The sequence below is a fragment of the Poecilia formosa genome, unplaced genomic scaffold (genome assembly GCF_000485575.1).
Source record: "Poecilia formosa unplaced genomic scaffold, Poecilia_formosa-5.1.2 Scaffold155, whole genome shotgun sequence".
Taxonomy (NCBI): domain Eukaryota; kingdom Metazoa; phylum Chordata; class Actinopteri; order Cyprinodontiformes; family Poeciliidae; genus Poecilia; species Poecilia formosa.
Window position 1 is genome coordinate 229,859 of NW_006800094.1, and position 20,208 is coordinate 250,066.

General features: G+C 37.6%; 1 protein-coding gene across 3 annotated transcripts in view; it reads left to right on the forward strand.

Annotated features, from left to right (window-relative positions):
• The window catches only part of pdgfd (platelet derived growth factor d), a 62,710-nt gene that overhangs the window by 31,992 nt on the left and 10,510 nt on the right, over window positions 1-20,208 (forward strand). For 2 of the 3 annotated variants that reach the window (XM_016677393.1, XM_007564098.2), the window contains exons 2-5: window positions 5,859-6,048; window positions 8,886-9,063; window positions 17,185-17,223; window positions 19,473-19,680. In XM_016677393.1, coding sequence (XP_016532879.1) covers window positions 5,859-6,048; window positions 8,886-9,063; window positions 17,185-17,223; window positions 19,473-19,680 — 615 coding nt within the window. Of the gene's footprint in view, window positions 1-5,837; window positions 6,049-8,885; window positions 9,064-17,184; window positions 17,224-19,472; window positions 19,681-20,208 lie in introns of all 3 variants that reach the window. The other variant, XM_016677394.1, reaches the window with a different exon arrangement.

The following is a 20,208-nucleotide window of genomic DNA, read 5'->3' on the forward strand; positions in this document are numbered from 1 at the left end:
TAAGTGAACTCAATTAAAATACAAAATACATTAGAAATGAATGACCGAAACCAAAATGACAAAAGTAACCCCGAAACATATTGATTCTAAAACGTGTAGGGTCCTGTCACTCAGGCATAAGGGTTAAGCAAACTATTGAGGAAAATGCAGTGAAAATGGAGCAGGATGGAGACACTGAAGAACCAAAGGAAAAGCAGTTGCAAGTACATTTGGGGCGATAGTTGATGCTGACCAAAGCTGACACCCCTCGGTATGCAAGAGCTCCACTCCTGAACTGTGTGCATGTCTGTGTGTTTTTTTCTTCCTTTCTACATGCCTCTTGTGAGCGTGACAGAAAAAAATGCGAGGAAATTTAAAGCTGATTTGTCATGAGAGAGTGGCAAAACAGTGGAGCTCTGATAAGCAGCACAGCGATGCATACAGGCACACACACTTGATATGCATTCACACATGCATTGAGCCAACATTTAGCCAGATGGAAAGGGCTTTGGTTGTTTCTCATGGGTGGAAATACGCAGAGGGAGGAAGTAAAGACTCTCACATCTACAGCCAATGCACATTTACAACACGGCGCACATATAACGCTGAACAGATGCTAATAGGGGTGTAACGATGCTTAAAAGTCACGAGACGAGACAAGGCACTACTTTCAGTTCACGAGAACAAGACGGGAGAAGATTTTAGAATAACTTTCAAGAAAACGTCTATGGCCTGTATTCTGCTTTTATTGATTTTTGTCAAACTCACAAGCTGGCTTTCTTTTTCTGATTTATTTTTATATCGTAAGACCTTCAGTATAGCAGTCCTTCAGCTATGCACAGTCTGCAGGACAACTGTTTCCATTTCCAAGTTGCTACTGATATGATGTGCTGTGATTCTGATGTTGCTCATTGTAGCCCAGTAACTTTGCCATTGGTTGTTATAGCTAACTCAGTGACATCAATCCTGTGCGGCGGAATGGGGCAAAACTATTTTGGAAAGCTTGTGAACCCCCAGCACTTTGACATGAGTCATACAGTTTACAAGTTAATTTTCCCAAATAGTAAGGAAATCTATGTGAAAAATTGTCAAATGGTAATAAATGATAATAGCAACGTGGGCTCCATTTGTCATTGAAACTGAAATAGCTTTCTGATTTAGGGGTGTAATAGAACTTGTCATACAATATCTTACAATATTGACACGTCGCAATATTTCTTGATGAGGTGACTTCTATCTCACTAGCCATTTGTGATCATCATGGCTTCGGAAATTGATTCTTTGACCCAACTACACTGAAATGATTTATAAGAACATTGAATATTGCCCCGCTAAAACAACAGATGACTGGATGTATACGCTGTGATTGTGAGGTACGTCACATCACAGCGTTATGAACAGAAACTGAGAAATGTTAAATGTTATGCTGCAGATAAGCACAATTGAAGCAGTGGTGCCCAAAGTCGGTCCTCGAGGGCCGGCATCCTGCACGTTTTAGTTCTCTCCCTGGTGGTAGTAACAACCTTTTCAGCATATCAGTGTTCCTCTTAGGCCTTCTAATGAGCCATCATTTGATGCAGGTGCGTTAAACCAGGGAGAGAACTAAAACATGCAGGATGCCGGCCCTCCAGGACCCACTTTGGGCACCGCTGGTACAGAGATAAAAAGAAATCAGGAAAAAAACAATAGTTTGTGGAGTTTGTTGCAAAAGTTCTAAAAATGCAGAATATAGGCTCTCTTGTAGCATAAATTTGGTCTTTGAAGATATATGTTGTTTTATTTACTTCAAATGTTTTTCACTGTTTTTACCTGTTTCACCTGCATGAATGTCACAAAGAAGGCAAACATCAAGATTCCACCATTTACCTATGGCGTTATTCACAATTGAAAGAGGGGATTTTAAAAGCACTGCTGGCTTGTTTTGTGGTTCAGAAAAGTTTAGTTTAAGAAGATGAAAGACAGACTGGATATGCTAGAAGATGAGAGACAGAAGAAATTGGGTTGCCTTGTTTTAGGCATTATCCGGTGGGAGTTTGTTCCTGAGTGGAAACGTATCAACTGTCAGTCAAGAAATAAAAACGTGTTTGGTCTGCACAGAACAGACACTTTTATTAAAAATGGCTGATGTTTAATACTGGGTAAATGTTTGCATCACTGTATGACTTCAGCAAGTTCAAGTCGTGCGTATATCAACTAAATCAGAGACTTAAGAGATTAATGTCCTTTGTTACCAACTCCTTCAGTGTGACCTGCTGTACTCTCCAGCGTGAGAGCTATTTTTCAGCCTCTGATGCACCATGTTGCTGGGTGATTAGAGTGTGATTGGCACTTGGATCAGAAATAGATCTTGAAGCCACAGAGAACATCACACCCTGGCACTGGAGGTGGGAGAGCCAAGTTTAATTAGTGAGAAAATACCCACGTAAAACCAACCTGACAAGCCTACATGCAAATCTGCACAAAGTATCATGAACTTTTCTCCTGAAACCTGGTACATCTTCCATCTGCCCACCACACATGCAGATTTACCACACAGTCACGCATCATCATTGTCACAGTTACTTAAGTGTCAGATCAGGAGTCTTAAAGTCTAATTGCTGAAGTCAGATAATGCATGTGAAAGAAAAACAAGAGAGAGTCGGTGTGTTTATATGTATTTAAGGTGTGAGTCAGACTCTAAGGAATAGAACATTGCCAGATTTTCTGCAGCAGCAAACAAATTAACCTTTAGATAAGTTTTGAAGATATTAACTTTGTTTAGTTGAAGAACTGCGGTGTGTTCAAGTGTGCTTTAACGCAACTGATTTTCAAGTGTAGTTGCTCTACAAAATCTTAAGTACCTGTCTTTTATTACATTTTGTCCTGCTGCAAACATAATTTGCACGTTTTTGAGATTGCATATGATAGAAAAACACAAAGTGGTGCAGAATTGTGACGAGGGAGAAAAATAAAATGTTCTTTTTTTTTCAAACAGATCAACTGTATTTCTTTATGTTGTTGTTATTTAATTTCAACTAGCGCACCCTCACAATGAAACACGACGGTGGCAGCATGGTGCTATGGGGATGATTTTGTCTTCAGCATGAAGTGGGAGAGGTTAATTAGAGGTCATGGGAACATGGATAGAGTTAAAGTGTAACTAACACTGCAGTGGAGGGGCACGGCCGAGTGAGGGGATGAGCAAAAGAAGCACTTCTGCTTACTTATAAACTTTATCACTATATTTAGAAACTTTACCAACAAGTGATAAATGAATCTTCTTTTTCCTGTGTTGATAAGAGACTTATCACACAGAAACATAAAGATGAAACATAAAGATAGAACCCTAAACAGCCTATTTAGACGGTTTATCAGCAAAAAATTGATTTGGAGGTTAGTTACACTTTAAATGCTGGATGGTTAAGGAAAAAAACCAACTAAAGTGAAAAGAGACTCTCCTTCAAGCAGGACAACAACTTGAAACGCGCATCCAGAGGTAGAAAGGAATGGTTTAAATCAAAGTATATTAATATGCTGGAAGGACCTTGTCAAAGTCTGGACGCAAATCCATTTAAAAATTTGTGAAAAGAATTAAAAATCCATCTTCAAATATTATTATCTAATGTGACTGAGCTTGAATTTGTCTGCAAGGAAAAATTATGGCGTCACATTCCTGCCAAAAACCTTAAGGAGCGCATTAAGCAATCACGATACTAATCAAGAGAGCACATAGCTCCTATCGTGGCCACATTTATTAACCGAGAACACATAGGTCTGGCCAAGTCCAGTCCTGGCTGTCACCGCATTTGAGCGGAAAATCCAGCCACTCAGATAAATCAGAAGAATCACTGCCCCCCAAATGACAAATACGGCCACTAAACAGAGAGTGCAATTTTCTGGCTAGAGCGAACAGATGGTTGGAGGGAACATATTTTACTGCTTGATGAGCTGTGTTCAATGACCCACGAATTAAGAGAAATCAGGTCTTGATCACAACTATGTGCTTTCTTGATTAATATATCCACTGTTGTAATTGTTTATGTCCAAAATAGATGAGACCATTCCTTATTTTCATTCATAATATGATTAAAAGATAAAGTATTAGCATCTGGAATAATGACAAAAAAAAAATAAAAAATAAAAAATATCTGGTAGCTTGAATAGTGGTGTGGTTTTACTCTAAGCTGGAACTAAATTGTTTTTAATAAAGTATTTTTCATTAAAACCAACAAAGGCAGTCTGAAAACCAAATTTGGCAATATAAAATAATATATACTTTCATTTCTCATTTATCTAGGGGTCAATAATACGACTTTGTAGCAACAGCCGAAAGGTGCCGTATAAATATCTTTGCACAGTTTCTTCTCTTGAACTCTTTGTCTTCTTTTTGATATGATCATAAATAAATTCATACCACTGATGGTTAAAGTCACAAGGAACACCCAGAGGAACTGCAGCTGTAGTTTTATGAAGATTACATTTTTACCTTTTATGATGCTAACAATTGTGATATTACTGACGAAAGTGGCTGCAGTTGATGCGCCTCACTCTTTTCTTTGTCTCACTCTTGAGGAGGCTTTGAGTCTTGGACAATGCTACCTATAACAGGGGTGATCATAGAGAGAAGTGAGAGTACCCAACTGGCCAATATGACAATAGTATGCAGAAAGTGAATGCATTATATTTAGATAGTACCAAAAATGTTGTGGCCTACAAATATAGCTCCCAAGCAATCCATTATGATATATATTTTTTTTTAATTTGTACACATGCACTGATTTCTTGATTAAAGTTCTATATGTTGTGCAGCTCTAGCTTATGACCCAAACAACACCCAAGCAGTCCTGGCATGACACAGATTATGTGGAGCATAAAATAACCTTTCTGCTTGCAACAGCAACATGTGTGTTAACCAAAATGACTTTTGTAAGCTGTGCTGAATTCCCTTTAGACATTAGTGAGTGAAATTCTCTGATACATAAGCACTTTCATGACTGAGGGGAGCCTCACATTGAAGCGTCTGATCAACAGAGTGTAAAATTTCCTTTACAAACAAATTCATCTTCATCACGCATGCCCACATACACTGACACGTCCACCAAAGCACACAGCTGTATAACTGTAGTATGACATGTTGTTCCTCGCACCAACTGCAACTTTAGGTGCTTATAATTTGGACGAACATGTCAGAGAATCAGAGTATAATCAGAATAGCTACGATGAGAAGAAAAATACACTAAGAGAGGAAATTGAGTGGTGGGACAGGAGTAAAATTTAGGCAAAGTTTGCAGCAAAGCGGTAGATGAGAAGGCGGAAGCTTCATCATCATCTCTCAGGGGTGCTTGCTGCGGCACCTTGATTACGGATTCAGCTCTCTTGCAGAAAAAAACCCACACAGCAGTCAGAAAATATCGCCCTGTCAGCCCAGTTCAGCACAAATCCTGACCTTCTGACAGACAGTGTGTGTGTTTGCGTGTTTGGGAGGGTGAATGTGAGAGTTTGTGGGTAATTATAAGAACACAGTTTTGTGGGCAATTGATTTTTGGAAGAGTGAAGTATATTTGTATCAGAAAACACATGACAGATAATCTTCTTAAAGCTCCCAATAAGTCTCTTAGCAAGACACACTGTTCATTGAGGTTAATTTAAAACTTATTTTCTGGTTTCTGTAGAAGATTAGCATACAGAGAGTAAGTGTAATGTTTGAGTACTGAAATCACAGCCATTATTGTTTTTATGTATCACGTATTCTTTGTCGCTACATTTATTTATTTTTTTGCATGTTTTAGTTTTCTCTGCTGATGTTTGCCGACATCCAATATTTTGTTTCTGTGTCTGTAAAATGGATGAACTTACTCACCAGTTGTAACCACTAACAGACAGCAATCGCCCTGCCACAGACTTGTACCACAAGGACGAAAACATCACGGTGACTCCAGTGGGTGGCGTCATCTTCAGCCCAAACTACCCCAAAGCTTATCCCCGCAACCTGCGTCTGTCATGGAAACTGCTAGCGCCACCTGGGAACCTCATCCACCTTCAGTTTGATGAACAGTTCCACCTGGAGGAGCCTGCGAATGGAAAGTGCAGGTAAAACACAAGATTAAAGAAGATAGAGAGAACAGACGGAGATGGCGGGGATGGAATTCAGATTATATGATTACGGCAGATAATATGGAAAGACAAAGAGTAAGACATAATGTACCCTTAGAGAGACAAAAGGAGAGAAAGGCAAAGGAAGATTGAGATACTGAGGACAAACAGGAGGGAGCACCGGTGCATAACGGGCATGTGTAATGGAGAAAAGTTGTCTGAAAGACGAAAGTGATTAAAAAGTTTGAGGCTGAGTAATGGAGAGAGTGGCTTAAAGTAACACATCAAGGACAAGTAAAAATCTACTCTGCATAAAATGTCAATCTAAAAGTTGAAGCTCTTTCCACGTTTGGATTATTTCCCTGTGTGATTGTAATACCACTCCAATGAACGTTCTTCATTGATAGGATGTGACAAATGTTTAGAGGGAAATTTTCCTATTTTTGGCAAAACCTTAAAGAGTTTGATGGTTGAACAAAAACATGTTTAATCCCAAAATGTAACTCAGCTGTCAGTGTAAGCGCCATAACGAAAGACAATCATCCAGTCATAGTAAGAGAGGAGAAGAAAACATCTAAGGCTCAGAAAAGGAGAAAAACTGTGTTGCTGAGTACTTTGGATTTTGATTTAACATTAGATATAACTACGGTGTACATAAAAGCGAGTGAGTTTTAGTTTCTTTTCATCGTTTTGTGTTTTGGCTTGATGGCTTGAAAAATGCCTGTAAAGTTGTCAGATTACTGTCAAATTTAGGAGGTATATTTTTAATGTCCAGAAATTTTTTTAAAACAACAAACTCAAATAGGATTCTCATACGATTCAGTTTGACTTTGGCATCTAATCTAAAATAGACAGAAGATTTTAGTGTTAGCTACAGATGTCTCCTGAACTTTAGTCCATTACACAAAACAATTTGAAGAGCACACAAAAGCTGGGTCTGTAGTTGGTGTTTTAGTCCACCAACTAAAGAAACAATATATGTATTTTTTTGTAGATTTGTGGCCAGATGCTGCAGGGAGCAAACATGATCTAGAGATGTGTCCTCAGCAGGAAATTGTCCAGTAGTTGAAACTAGAGCTTTAAGTCCAATATACTAGTGATTTACTTGTATCTTCTTGGCTACTTTCCAGCTTATCTGTAAAAAAAAAATGCCTTGAAAAAAAGTATTTATACTACTTGAACTTTAATTTTTGAAATACCTCAGCCCACTAAACGGTATTTTTTAAATCAAATGTTTTAAGTAGGAGTTGTGGTCTGAGCTTCCAAGTAAAAAAAGGAAAATGTTCACCTTACCATTAATAACAGCATTTTTCATCTAGTAGAGGTAAAAACATTGTGTGTTTCTCTGTCAACACATGATGTATTCAGCAGCTTTAGTCTAATGTAAAACCGTTTTTTAACTCTTACTTTTTCTCATGGAAGGGAGAAAAAGTTACTTTCATTGTTTGTCACTCAGGTTGGCCAGCAGGTTTCTGTTTGTGACGTCATTGCAAACCCTCTTTTCAGAATGAATCACATTAATTAAACTTTGGCTGGCTTTAGGGTCTGCAGAGTTCCTGCACCAGTGACAACGATATGAAATGATGTGCTGGACTTCCTTGTCCAAACGCAGCAGTTTCTTTACTAACACAATAATTCAACAAGTGTTTATGCAGCTTTGAGAGCACAATAAAATTGGCCCTGTAGTTTCACACCAATATTTCACATTCATGATGTGGTACTTTGACTTATAAGAACTGACATTACACCACACAAACCCAGCCAGTATAAAAACAACCAACCAGTTAAAATTGGAAATACTTAACTTATTTTTAAGTTGTCATGTATTACAATATTATATCTGCATTTCCTTTAAATGATGAATGAATAAAATCTTTAACATAATCATAACTATAATCTTGGCGATAGATTTTATTATGTCTGCTGTCTGTAGCAGCATTTTTGGTCTTTCACTAACATCTCTGTGGGCTGCATTTGATCCACTCTGGTCTGTTTCTATCAGGCATGATCAGGCATAACATTACGACCACCTGGCCCCTGAATGTTTGCTTTGGCATCTTGATGTTAGCAATGGGCCCTAAAAGCTCCTAAAGTTGTGATTTGGGACCCTCATGGATCAGAGCTTCACTGGATTAAGATTTGCTGAATTTTGAGGCCAATTTAACTTCTCAAGTTTGTTTTGCTTTTCAAAGCAGTTGTGAATCATTTTTGCTTTGTGGCACGCCACAATTATAGCGGAATGTCGTTCCCATGAATAGGTGTACATGGTCTGCAACAGCGCTAAGGTAGGTGGTACGTGTCAAGATCGCATCCTCCTGAACTGGATGACATAAAGTTTCCTGGCAGAACGTTGCCCAAAGCATAACTCTGCCTTTCTTCCCAAGTAAATCTCTGTGCTATTTGTTCTCCAGGTCAGCAATGCACAACCCTCCGGCCAAACACATGATGTAAAAGAAACGGTGATTCATCACACCAAGCCACCTTTTCCCTTTGCTTTGGGCTCCAGTTTTGACTGTGATGCACCGTGCATTATGGGACTTTTCCAGCAGAACCACCTTAGTGTTGTTAAGACATTGTCTTAATGTAATGCCATGGAGGTCTTTATATATTTATAAATGCATCATTTCAGGATTAATTATCACATCTTGTACTATGTTTTCACTCAAACAATTTCAATTAATGTAGTAAATCATCGTTCTGTGCATAAACACAGCTACTGGTCTTTTCTTTTGTTTTCTTTATCTTATAGCCTTTTTCCATCTGCTGCCATGAATTGATCTGTTTATACATTTTTGTCTTTGCTTTTTTTTTTCTTTTTTTTTTTGTTATTTCAGTTATGACTTTGTTGAAGTGGAGGAAAAATCACAGACCAACACTATAAAGTGGGGCCGTTGGTGTGGGCAGAAAGCACCGTCCAGTCTGACTTCAAAATCCAGCATGCTCAGAATCATCTTCAATTCGGACGATTACTTTGTGGCGAAGCCGGGATTCAAAATCTACTACTCACTGCTGGTAAGGAAGCCTCACATGTTACAGCTGAGATTATTAGAGACAGCACAAATATGTTTTTAATTTAACATGTTTGTCTTTAAGCACTTACGACTGGATTTAACAGTAAACAAAACGATGAAATGAAGTGCTGCAGAGGTCACAGCAAAGCTTTCTGTAAAATACCAAGCTGTAGCATGTAGCCAAGCCTTTCCTGTCCATCCATTTGAGAGAAGGGGAGAAATCAAGAGAAATAGGACGGGACGTCTGGAGGATGCAAAGCTGTTCTCTTAGAGACTGTCAAGTGAATGGATAAGGAGATTTGCTTTGTCATTTTGTCAGGAAGCCCAAAGAACAAAGAGAGAGGCTCTGAATGTAAGATGTTACTCTGCTCTGTAATCGACGGGCTAAAGGGGAAGAGCGAGCAGCAGAAAGTCAAAGAGGCATTAAAGAAGGTTCCTAGTAAAAGCTAAAAAGAGAGAGAGATGAAGAGCTCCTGGCTCTGTCTATTATCTGAGAAGAAAGAGTCACAAGAAGGAATAAAAGTCAAGACAAACCAAAAAGAAAGAGAAAGTATGTCTATTTATTCATGAGCCTTCATTTGTGGTGTCATTTTTGTTCTTTATTGAGTGAATATGAAATAATAAAAAAAAACCTTCATTGTTGCTCTTGCAACAATTTGTCCTTTTAGGAAAATGTTTAAGCTACATGCATTCAAATTGACTAAAATCACTTTAACCAGCTCCTAAAAGTAAATCATATACATATAAAATGTAAATAAACACACACTAAATAAATAATGTTCTATATTTTATAATATAGAAAATATTATAATGTACAGATCTGTATTTATGGTATCCTTATCATAAACCTACTACATCTACAAAGAATTTAACTTCTCCAGTTTACAGTTTGCTTGATTTTTTCACTGGTTTTGAAAATAATATAAATTTTTTAACATACTCTTTTTTAAGAAAACATGAACAAAAATATTACTTTCTTAAAACAGTTATTTGAAATAGTTTGATTATAATTATACTGGGAGATGCCTCTCTCATCAAATGTTAATCTGGCAGGATTATTTTTTTTTATTTTTATGTTAGCAAATTGATGTTGTAATGAATGAGAATGTTAATAACTCTATATATTCCACAATCGTTACCTGACTATTTTAAAGCTTTGCAAATACTGTGTGTAGACAATTCAAATTTTAGTTTAAAACCTATTTCTAAATAGTTTTTTATAGCCTTCTTTCAGTGGATTGTCCATAATTATTATTATTTTTTTTTTTTCTAGAAGCAGAGGTAATTTAAAAGCTGTAAATGATTTGGAGGAAATCTTAACTATTTTTAGTATATTGTCTTGGTGATTGGTACAATAAGTGTAGTTAGCATTACTGGTAATATGTTTATTGAGTCAATATATGAACTCAATAAAATTACAGCCCCACATCACTCAAAGGACAAATTCTTTTTTGCTTCTCTTAGTTTTTATGCTAACGAGATGCAGGCAGGAAAGTTACTGTTATACTTAAATTGTTATTGTATGGCATCAGTAATATCTGCAGGTTGGCTGCAAAGATGTTACGAAGTTAGATCTTTGTTGTTACTTTCCCCTTAGTACTGGAATAAATCTGAACCTGAACAGAGCGGTGCATGAATCTACCAGCTGCGGAGTTTTTCCAGACAATCAGCACAACTTTTCTTCTCTGTCAAATCACACTCATGCATTTCCAAGCTAATTCTTGGAATTAGCTTGGAAATGCTAACTCACAGCTAGCTAACTCACAGCTAACTTGACTCAGAACTGAGTTGTCTGATTGATGCCACTTGTTCTGAAATTGAAAATCCTTGGTATCACAGTAGCCAGTAGGTTTGCTCACAGTGTTTGCCTTCTATTCAGCCTGTTTTTTTTAAAACAGGACCCTGGTCAATTGACTTTCTGTGGCACATGACTCGTTTTACCAAACAATATCCAGACAGTAAAAGTTCAAATTGCCAAGCAGCCTCTGAAGTCTGGCCCCCTGTTGTAGCTACCTGAATGGACTGCTGACACGCCTCTGGTTTCATTTTAAAAAGCTTCTTCTAACTTTCGTGTTTCCTCTGGCTTCATTTTTTTTAGCAGCTCTTTGATCCCAATACTTTGAGTCTTCTTTCCTCAACAGCGGCTTTGATACAGAGGAGTGTTGTTGTCAGTGCAGCCTGTTAGTGCTTAGGTATGGCTCTCTCTCTCTCTTTCTCTCACTGAAAGAATGTCAGGATTTTATTTTCCAACCAGTCTGTCACCAGTCAGGGCCAATCAAACCGAAACCCCTTTGAGTCTGGCCACCGCCCGATTTCACTGCGCTTAATATTTACGATTAGGCTGCGATTCAGCCCAGCACACACTGAAATTATAAAACATGACTTTTAGATTAACATCGAGGACAAAATATTGAATCAACATGAAATTTTAGAGCAGATAAAACAAACAAAAAAATATGTCATAACAGACAATTGTTTTATTCCTCTATTTTTCCAGTATAATCTAAAGTATTAAGATGTCTTACAGCAGTTTAGGACTACTGATGACATTTAGCTTTTGTGTCATTTTATATTACCATTAGAGCATATTGCAGAGGTGTTACTACACACCATTCTAAATAAAGACCCTCACTTAAATTTAAAGTTGCTTTCTGAACAACAGCTACTCTAACTTCACCATGGAGAAGATCAAAACTGCTTGTGGATTTTATCGCAATTTTACACTTGCTCTGTAGTGGTGCTACATAGTATTTTTTGCTGTGTGGCAGGACTATTTGGAACAACCTGGTATGTCTAAAGCAGTGGTTCTTAACCTTTTTTGAGGTACTGAACCCCCCAGTTTCATATGCGCATTCACCGAACCCGCCCCCCGGCACAGAAAATACTTTGAGGTATTCTGATTTAGTAACGTAATTATATTAGCTGTGTTACCACCCCCACGCCACTAGAGGCAGTAGCAACCCCGAAAAGATGCTACTAAGGAGCAGATTTAGACTATAGAATTAGGTAAAAACTGTGAGCTTTGCTGAAGTAATTAAAGACACAAGTTCAAATCAATGCTGAGAGTGGAGCTCCTTCAATCAGTGCTCCTCCGCAGCTCTGATTGGCTCAGCAATGTAACGTGATCCTCTGCAGCAAGTGATGGCAAAGCGGGGCGTCATCACGACTTTACACGGTGTGTCTTTACCTCCGCGGCAGAGGCTCCGCCGAACCCCTGAGACCGACTCACCAAACCCCTGGGGTTCGATCGAATCCAGGTTAAGAACCACAGGTCTAAAGCTTTATAGTAACAAGGAAAAGATAGTTTAAGCTGTCTGAGTCTGTAGGCCTTTGCTAACTTTAATCCAGTCAGCATTTTTCTCATCAATATTTTACTATCAAGCTACAAAAAAAAAAAAAAAAAAACATCAATATTTTACTATCAAGCTAAAAAAGAAAAAAAAAACTCTGTTTAGTTGGCTTTTTAATGAGTTTATAGGAATTCTTATAATTTTTTGAATAACCGTAGCTCTTAACTTTCTGGCTGGCAAGATGGATGCACCTCGGTGCAGACGTGTCCCAGGCCTGTCCCAGCTGGTAGTTGGTGAGAAACAGATTACATGTTGGAAACTAAACTCGTGAATCGCAGGACTAATGCTGGGAGACAGACAGCGACTCAGGCTCACTTTCTGATCTGCAGTCACCAATTAACTGCGTCACTTCTGAGTCTGGACTGTGGGAAGGACCACCTGGAGAAATTCAAACTCTAAAATAGACTCCAGTCAACCAGCTGGGTATACCCTCAATCATCCTGTGCTGAGTGCTACCTTTCAGTCTGTAATGATGACAGGGAAATGTGAAAGACCCCCATCATGAAGCTCTGACCTAAATATGCCTACTTACTTACTCTGCCACTGTGTAAACCACAAATAACTTTCTTATCTATCCCTCTCAGAGTCTTATTTTTTTTTCCCCTTTCCTCCCTCAATTTTTTTTGTAATCTCTCCTCTGGTCAAATAATCACAACCCTTTGCATTACGAACAGAAACCAATTCTTGAGGCCCTTCTCATTAGATCAGTTTTACCCAATTTTTAAAGAGCTCCTGCATTTGAGTTTGAGCGTTGCATCTTTCTATCTTCAACAGACACGCACGCACTCACACACATAAATCCCCTCAAGCTAGACTGGAGCTCTGCGTGTGGCTTAATTTAGTAGGTCTAATTTGTTCTCTCCAGACCTGTCGAACAGATAAGGAGAAGGAGAGGAGGCACACAAAAAAAAAGTGTGAAGGAAGAAGAGTTAGAGGGAGAGAATGAGGAGAAGCAGCACTGGAAGGGGAGAACAGGTGTCTGAGATGCTATCAGGATGTCAGCTAATGACTAAAACAAGCCAAACTGCGAGAGACAAAGAGAAAACCGGCGAGGAAGGCAGTCGTGAGGTACTGGGCTATGTGGAATAAATTGGTGTGGACCTGATAAAACAAAAATCTATACAGGAAACTAAAACAGAAACAGCATATAGAGAGGAGTGAAGGCAAAAATGGAGAAGCAGAAAGAAGCTTAAGATCAGTCCTATCATTAAACTCCAGCTATTCCCATTGGGAAGATTTTCCTTCACTGCTGCTCACTGACCTCCAGCTGGCTGAGAGAAGACTTAAACCCTTTTCTTTTACTAAAAAAAAAAAGACAAAATTGACTGTTTAGAAGTGTTTTTTGTCACAACAAACATGGACAGCTATAATTTGGAAACTGAACGTGTGTCACTCATTTAGTAAGGCAACAATGTTTTAAATTTAGAGTTAGACAAGCTGCAAGCACCATGTCTGGTCAAGCAGCCAAAAGCAGGTTACTAAGTACTAATTACCTCAGTAAATAACCAGCTACAATGCTTTCCTTGGAGCTGCTTTCTATTTTTCTCATAATTGTTCAATATTTGTGGAAGATTGCTCTGGTAACACTCATTTACATGTGATATGTCCCATTTGATCTAGTAGTTTCCCACGCAAGCATTTATTGTGTCACAACAATACATGCATGACATTTCTTTAGCTAAATCTCTTAAGAAAAATACTAAAACTGTTGGGTAGAAGCGTGCAAGTTCAGAAGTGCGATACTAAATCTAAAGGAAAGATTTATTGCTGCATGAGAATATTCTTTAGGTTATAAGCTAAGAATAAGCTTCAGCTCAGGCGTAGATGAAACAGCAGAAATGTGGCCAGTGTAATTTATCCTCTAACTTGAATGTCCTTCCAGCTGCTCATGCGTTGTAAAAGCTGATGGGGAAACGCATTCGCTTTCCTCGCTGTCTGCCACACGCTTGATTCTCTGCTGTTTGAGTGTCCAATAGTACAAAATGGAGTTGAAAGGGGCAGCTCCCTGATGTCCTTTCCACTAGGCTGCTACTGTAAATAAGAATCCATTCCCTCACCGCCAGTGAATATGCCAAGGTGCATTTTTTTCTTTCAGTGAACCAAAGTATTGAAAGCAAAACTGAAAACAGGACTGTCTGTTTCTCCCAGCAACAGTAATAAATCATATAAGACAAAAGCGCGTTAAAATAACACAGGCTTTCATGTTAGCTCACTAGGGGAATGATGCGATGCTTCAGGTAGCTCCACAGGGAATCAATAAGTTTGTTAACATTTGATCATGGTAAAAAAGAAAACACTTTCTTTTAATTCAAGGGTGTCAACATAGAAATGGTCCGGTCTTTACCGGTACATATATGGTTTTCTTCTAAATTTAACCTCAAGTTGAAAACATCCCGAAATGTCGTTGTGTGTGAAGTAAAGAAACATGAAGTTAGAATAGAATAGAAATAATTACACCCTCAAAATCCTAGGTATGCACAAACTATGTTGAAATGTATAGAATTTTAAGATACTATCTATTCTTACCACCGTCTACAATTAGAGTTAAATTGAGCTACATCTTTTTTAGCTATTGCAGCTCAGAACAGTTTAATTGTGATTGTTTGGGAATTGCTGCATCTACAACTTATCCAAGAGACATAAATTGAAAAATAAAAAGCATAAATTTGATAAATTATCATTGAAGATTTTTTTGGCACTTTCTGCTACAACTGAAAGAATATTTTTACTTTTTTATTTTTATTTTTTTTTATGAAAATAATGATAGCTTCCAGAGCTATATGGAATTTAAGATGGGTTGTTATGGAGGAAGATCAGCATAGCCAGCTGCTGTGGAGGTGATTAAACAATAATCATTTTAACATATTTTTTTTTTTTTTTTTTAAATCTTAAAATATAAAAATTTGCATTCAGTAGGAACTATATTTACACAGGGAACAAAAATGTATTTCTTTGTAATTGTACCAGTCTGGTTGATTAAATCAGAAAAGTGATCCAGCATTTGGTTCACATTCACCATTTTTCTTTTTTTAAATTAGACAAGAATGCTGTAAATATCTTTTAGAGTTAGTCAACTTCCCTGACCTGAGTGGTTCTTACATTGACTCAGATGTATTTCCTTTAGACTCATCCAAGAAATATTTTCTAGCTGCCCATCCCTTGCTCTCATGCTAAGTTTAGTTCTCCTTGCTTGTAACTTTTAAGTAGATTTAGACCATAAATTTAGAGATCCAAGTCACAGCAGAGTGAATAAAAGTCAAAATGTACATCTATGTTTGTGAGTGCATTTCAAGCCACATGCAAGAGTCTTTTAAAACAACCTCTGCACACTGACCACCTTTGATCTCAGCCCTATTACATCTACAGCTCACACAAACACATGCAGCAGAACAAAGTGAGGGCACTGGAGTGCATGGAGACAGATTTACTGTTCCACATTTATCAGTGAGGGCATTTAGGACGCTTCAAGGAGACAGATCCAATAGCCAGTGAGACTTGATGTGCTTTGTGATTCCTTACAAGATGTCTATAAATGCCAAGTATGCGAATGGGAATATGCAAAACAAACTTGGTCAAATGTGTGTCCAGAACAACGCACTGTGACTGGAGTCTGATTTGTTTCTCCAACAATTGCATGTATCTGCATGGATGTGCTGTGACTGGGTTCTTTGGAAACCTCTGCTGGCAGCCAGTGAAGCAGACACCTGGTTTCCCTGCAAAGAAAACATGTGGATGCTCCACCCAGTTCTTTGCAAGTTCTTTTTAAGGTCAAGTATGTAATAAGGAAAAAAAAAAAAGAAAGAAAACTAGAGGAGCACTGAACTGTTAGGTGGGAGGTCACTTCTTAAACAATCTGACTTTTCATTTTGTTTGATGTTAAAGACCTTCGCCTGACCTTTAGCTTTATGTATTTCAGCATGACTTACAGTAGCTTTACTCCAGCTTACATGTGGACACTGAATAGTTAAGACCCTTTGATTTAAGGAAACTTAAGGAGAGTGACCTTTAAACTTAAGAGAATCAAGAAAATTTTCTAGAAACGTTTCCTTAAACTTTTCCTGTTTTACGTCAGTTAGACAATTTAAATCCACTTTATTTTTTATATATGTATATAGATAAACAGTTAAAATTTTCCACATCAAAGAGATCTGTTGATTTGTATCTTTTTAAGTCAGTCGCCAGTCAATGTTTTGACTTGTATTGAATATGCTGCTACTTTGCATCAAAGTCAAAGAAATCAGTGGAAAGTACAGTAATTTTGATGGTAATTAGCTCAACAAAAAGCAAATCCCCCTTGTCTTTCCTATGTCCAACTTGGAACTAAGTTGGGTGTTGGGTTATTCCTGGATAAATGTTTTGACACCTGCGTTAAATTAAACTTTGCAAAGCTGCTACCAAGATTTGTTCCTGGGCCTAGTTCTCCACTTTTTCTGGAGGTTTTCAAAATATTGTGCACCTTCCTTTTCTTTATGATTAAAGAAGAGATGACATATCTAAATGACTTATCTGGTCTGATGTTTTTGAAGCTGTTATTGTCTTTGTATTTACTTAGGAAATGTTTAACACCAAATTTATTTGCATACCACTAAAGCTAGCCCAAGTACCACCAGTTTTACTTGATCCACAGTTTGAAGTTTCTATTGCACTAAAGTCAGAAAACATCTAAATAATCAATACACTAAGTGGGTCAGGTCTTTACAAATGATCCTCCAAATAATGATTTTTAAATGATATTACATTTACAATATTTTCTTCTGTTTTACATTTTCCAGGGTGACGCCAATTGGGAGGCTGTCACTGAACTCATGTCGGTGAGTTATTACACGAACAAATAGAAAGCTAAATGAAAGGCTTGATTTTGTTATAGTGATTTTTGAAGAGTTTAAATGCATTTTTTTTTTATTTTTAGTAGAAATTTTAAAGCTAGAAATTTATTTTATGTACCATATTTTCCAGACTATAGAGCACACCTCACTGTAAGCCGCACCCTCAAAGTTTTTTTGTTTTTTTTTTAAACCGAAAACAAGCCACATTGGGCTATTAGCCGCTGGTATCTCCGCCGCTCTCGGTTTTCCACAAATACGCAGCAGAGGGTTGCGTCCTTAATAAATCTGCTATTAACGCCGAACCATGGATTCATTCACGCCGGGCTTACATGCAGCGGCTATCGAGCTGTACTACCACCTCGATAGCCTTCAATTTAACAGCTGCATCATATGAGTTTGAAAACATTTCTCCGTCGTGCCTGCTGCTAGCATGTGCTTGTTCTGAATGAAAATTAGCACTTTCATCTTTGATTTCCAATTTTGACTTCCAATGATTCACTTCCTGCTAAAGAGCCCTCTGGTGGTTGAAGAAAAATCCACAGAAAAGCGGCACCGGGCAGTAAGCCGCTTGGTTCAAAGTGTGGGGGAAAAGTAGTGGCTTATAGTCCAAAAAATATGGTATTCTGTTTTATATTAGACTGATATTGCAATAATAAAATAAAAATATTTCCATCCATCCATCCATTTTGTACTTTTGTACTTCACATAGTAATGCAGCTCAGCTACTTTCCAACCCTGCTGCGTTGAGCCATTACCACAAAAAAAAAAAGAAAACAATTCATTACATTTGCATGTGTGGCATATTTTGTGATCCACACATTATACATGCCCCATGTACCATTTTTATTATATTAGAGGTTTGAAATGCAGAGCCACTCTTACTTAGTCTAAATTAACAGTGGGATATTTTTATTCATATATTGAAACTCATAGGCTTTCATTTATTGGTTCATGTTGTTTTTTTTACTTGCATCTGTTTGCTTTGTAGACCTCTTTAAAAAAATTCAATAATACAGCCGTGCTAAAATTGGATTATGCTCTCATTCAGTTTTAAGGTGTTGCATCAAAAAATAATGCCTAACCTTCTAGCCTTTATTAGGTTTTAAAACAATTTGAATGCAACTTCAAATCAAAAACAGCTAATGGCCTGTTGCACAGTGTCATGTATTTATTAAAAAATGAAATCACTGCAGGGACCATGTGTAAAAGGCTACACCCTGGAAATGAATTTCTTGTAGAACCTCAGTCAGCCGCTGTAACTTGCAGTAATTATCTTTTTCTTGACCTTTTCACTGCCTTGCCTCTTTGAGGAGGATTTTTTGTGTGTGTGTTGATGAAAGCTACTACTTCTTCAAGATCAGTGGTAATGTATGTCCTTCTTAGCCTTCTATTAAGTCAGACCTTAATTTTCCAGATCAGCAAACTGATAAAATTCCTTATTTTACAGATGTGGGAACACTTGTTGATACTCAGTAAATTACATGCAATGGATTGGCAAAAACTAGCTGCATGCTTTCACTTCTTAATTATTTTGTATTTACTAAAGCATTCAGACGTTTATTAGATAAATAAGTAGATGCTAACAATAACCAGTGAAAGTCAGATAATTAGATTTTTATATCTCTTGATTTATAAAACCTGATAAATGTATAAAACTACTGTACATCTCCTCCTAAGTCCATTTATGTAGCTGCTGCCAACTAAGAAGCAGATGTAAAATGTGATCCATCCATTAAAGCTATTTGTCCTTTTAAATTGATTATGCAAAGGAGGAGATTTTTCAGGTGTTATCCTCACATTCATAAAGTACTACATCTTGGTATAGTGGCTTTTAAAATTTCCTTTATAGCATTATATTGAGTTGAGCTGATCTATTTCACATTTGTAAAAAAAAAAAAAAAAGAAAAATGGAGGAAGGCATAAGGAAGTGTGATTGATTTATGCCCACAAGACCACCTAATTTAAGCTCTTAAAGTAAATATTAACAAATGTTAAGTCCCAGTGGAGTACTTCTGTTTTATTGCCATCTTTAATCAGGCCAACTCTCCCATTTAACCTTTATAAATCATCTCATTACTTACATTAGTCCTTGGAAACATGACTGCTAATGTCTCAGAGTGAATAGTCCCAGTCTAAGTGAGAGTTTTACTGCCTTCTGTGGGTATTTCTTTGCTAACACTTTGTCCAAAAAAGAAAAAAAACCCATGCAACCTTTCCTCCTGTATTTGTTGCAGGACATGGGTGCAAACGAGATGCCGGCCACAGAGGTTCCTCAGACGCTGGAGGACTTGGATAGAACCATAGCTACCTTTGACACTATAGAGCAGCTTCTTCAGTCTTTGAGCCCAGATACTTGGAGACAAGATCTGGACAATATCTACACTCAAACATACATATATTATAGATCCAAGTCCTATCATCTGGCAAGCAGACAGAATAAAGGTAAGAGTAGCAACTCTTTGCGAGAATTTAACCTTTAAGAGAAAAAGTTCAGAACCCGGTAATATGCAGAGGGAAAACTGTGTGATGTGCCACGACAAAACCAAGAAGAGGTCACCAGAGTAGAAACAGAGAAAAAAAAAAGTTTAAAACGCCAATTTCAAAAGAAATACTTGAGTTTGTGAAGAAACCACTGTATGCTTTTAACAGTTGATAGACATATTCCCACTTTTTTGTCTGTGGTTTCAGCCAAGAAGATGAACATTTGAAAGAAACACATGGCTACTTAACATTGCCATCACAATACAGTGCCTCTGACCCAGATCCACAATCTAGATCCACTGTGTAAAAAAAGACCTCCGCTCAGGTTTCTTTATGCAGCAAGAATGAATTACAAAAATCAGTGTTTGCTGTGCCTGGCTGGAGTACATTAAACTTGCCTTGATGTAACATTTAGATTTTTTTCATTCTTACTGATGTGGAGATTAAAATCTACTGTCCTGCCCACAGCATACGGGTACACCAAAGTGG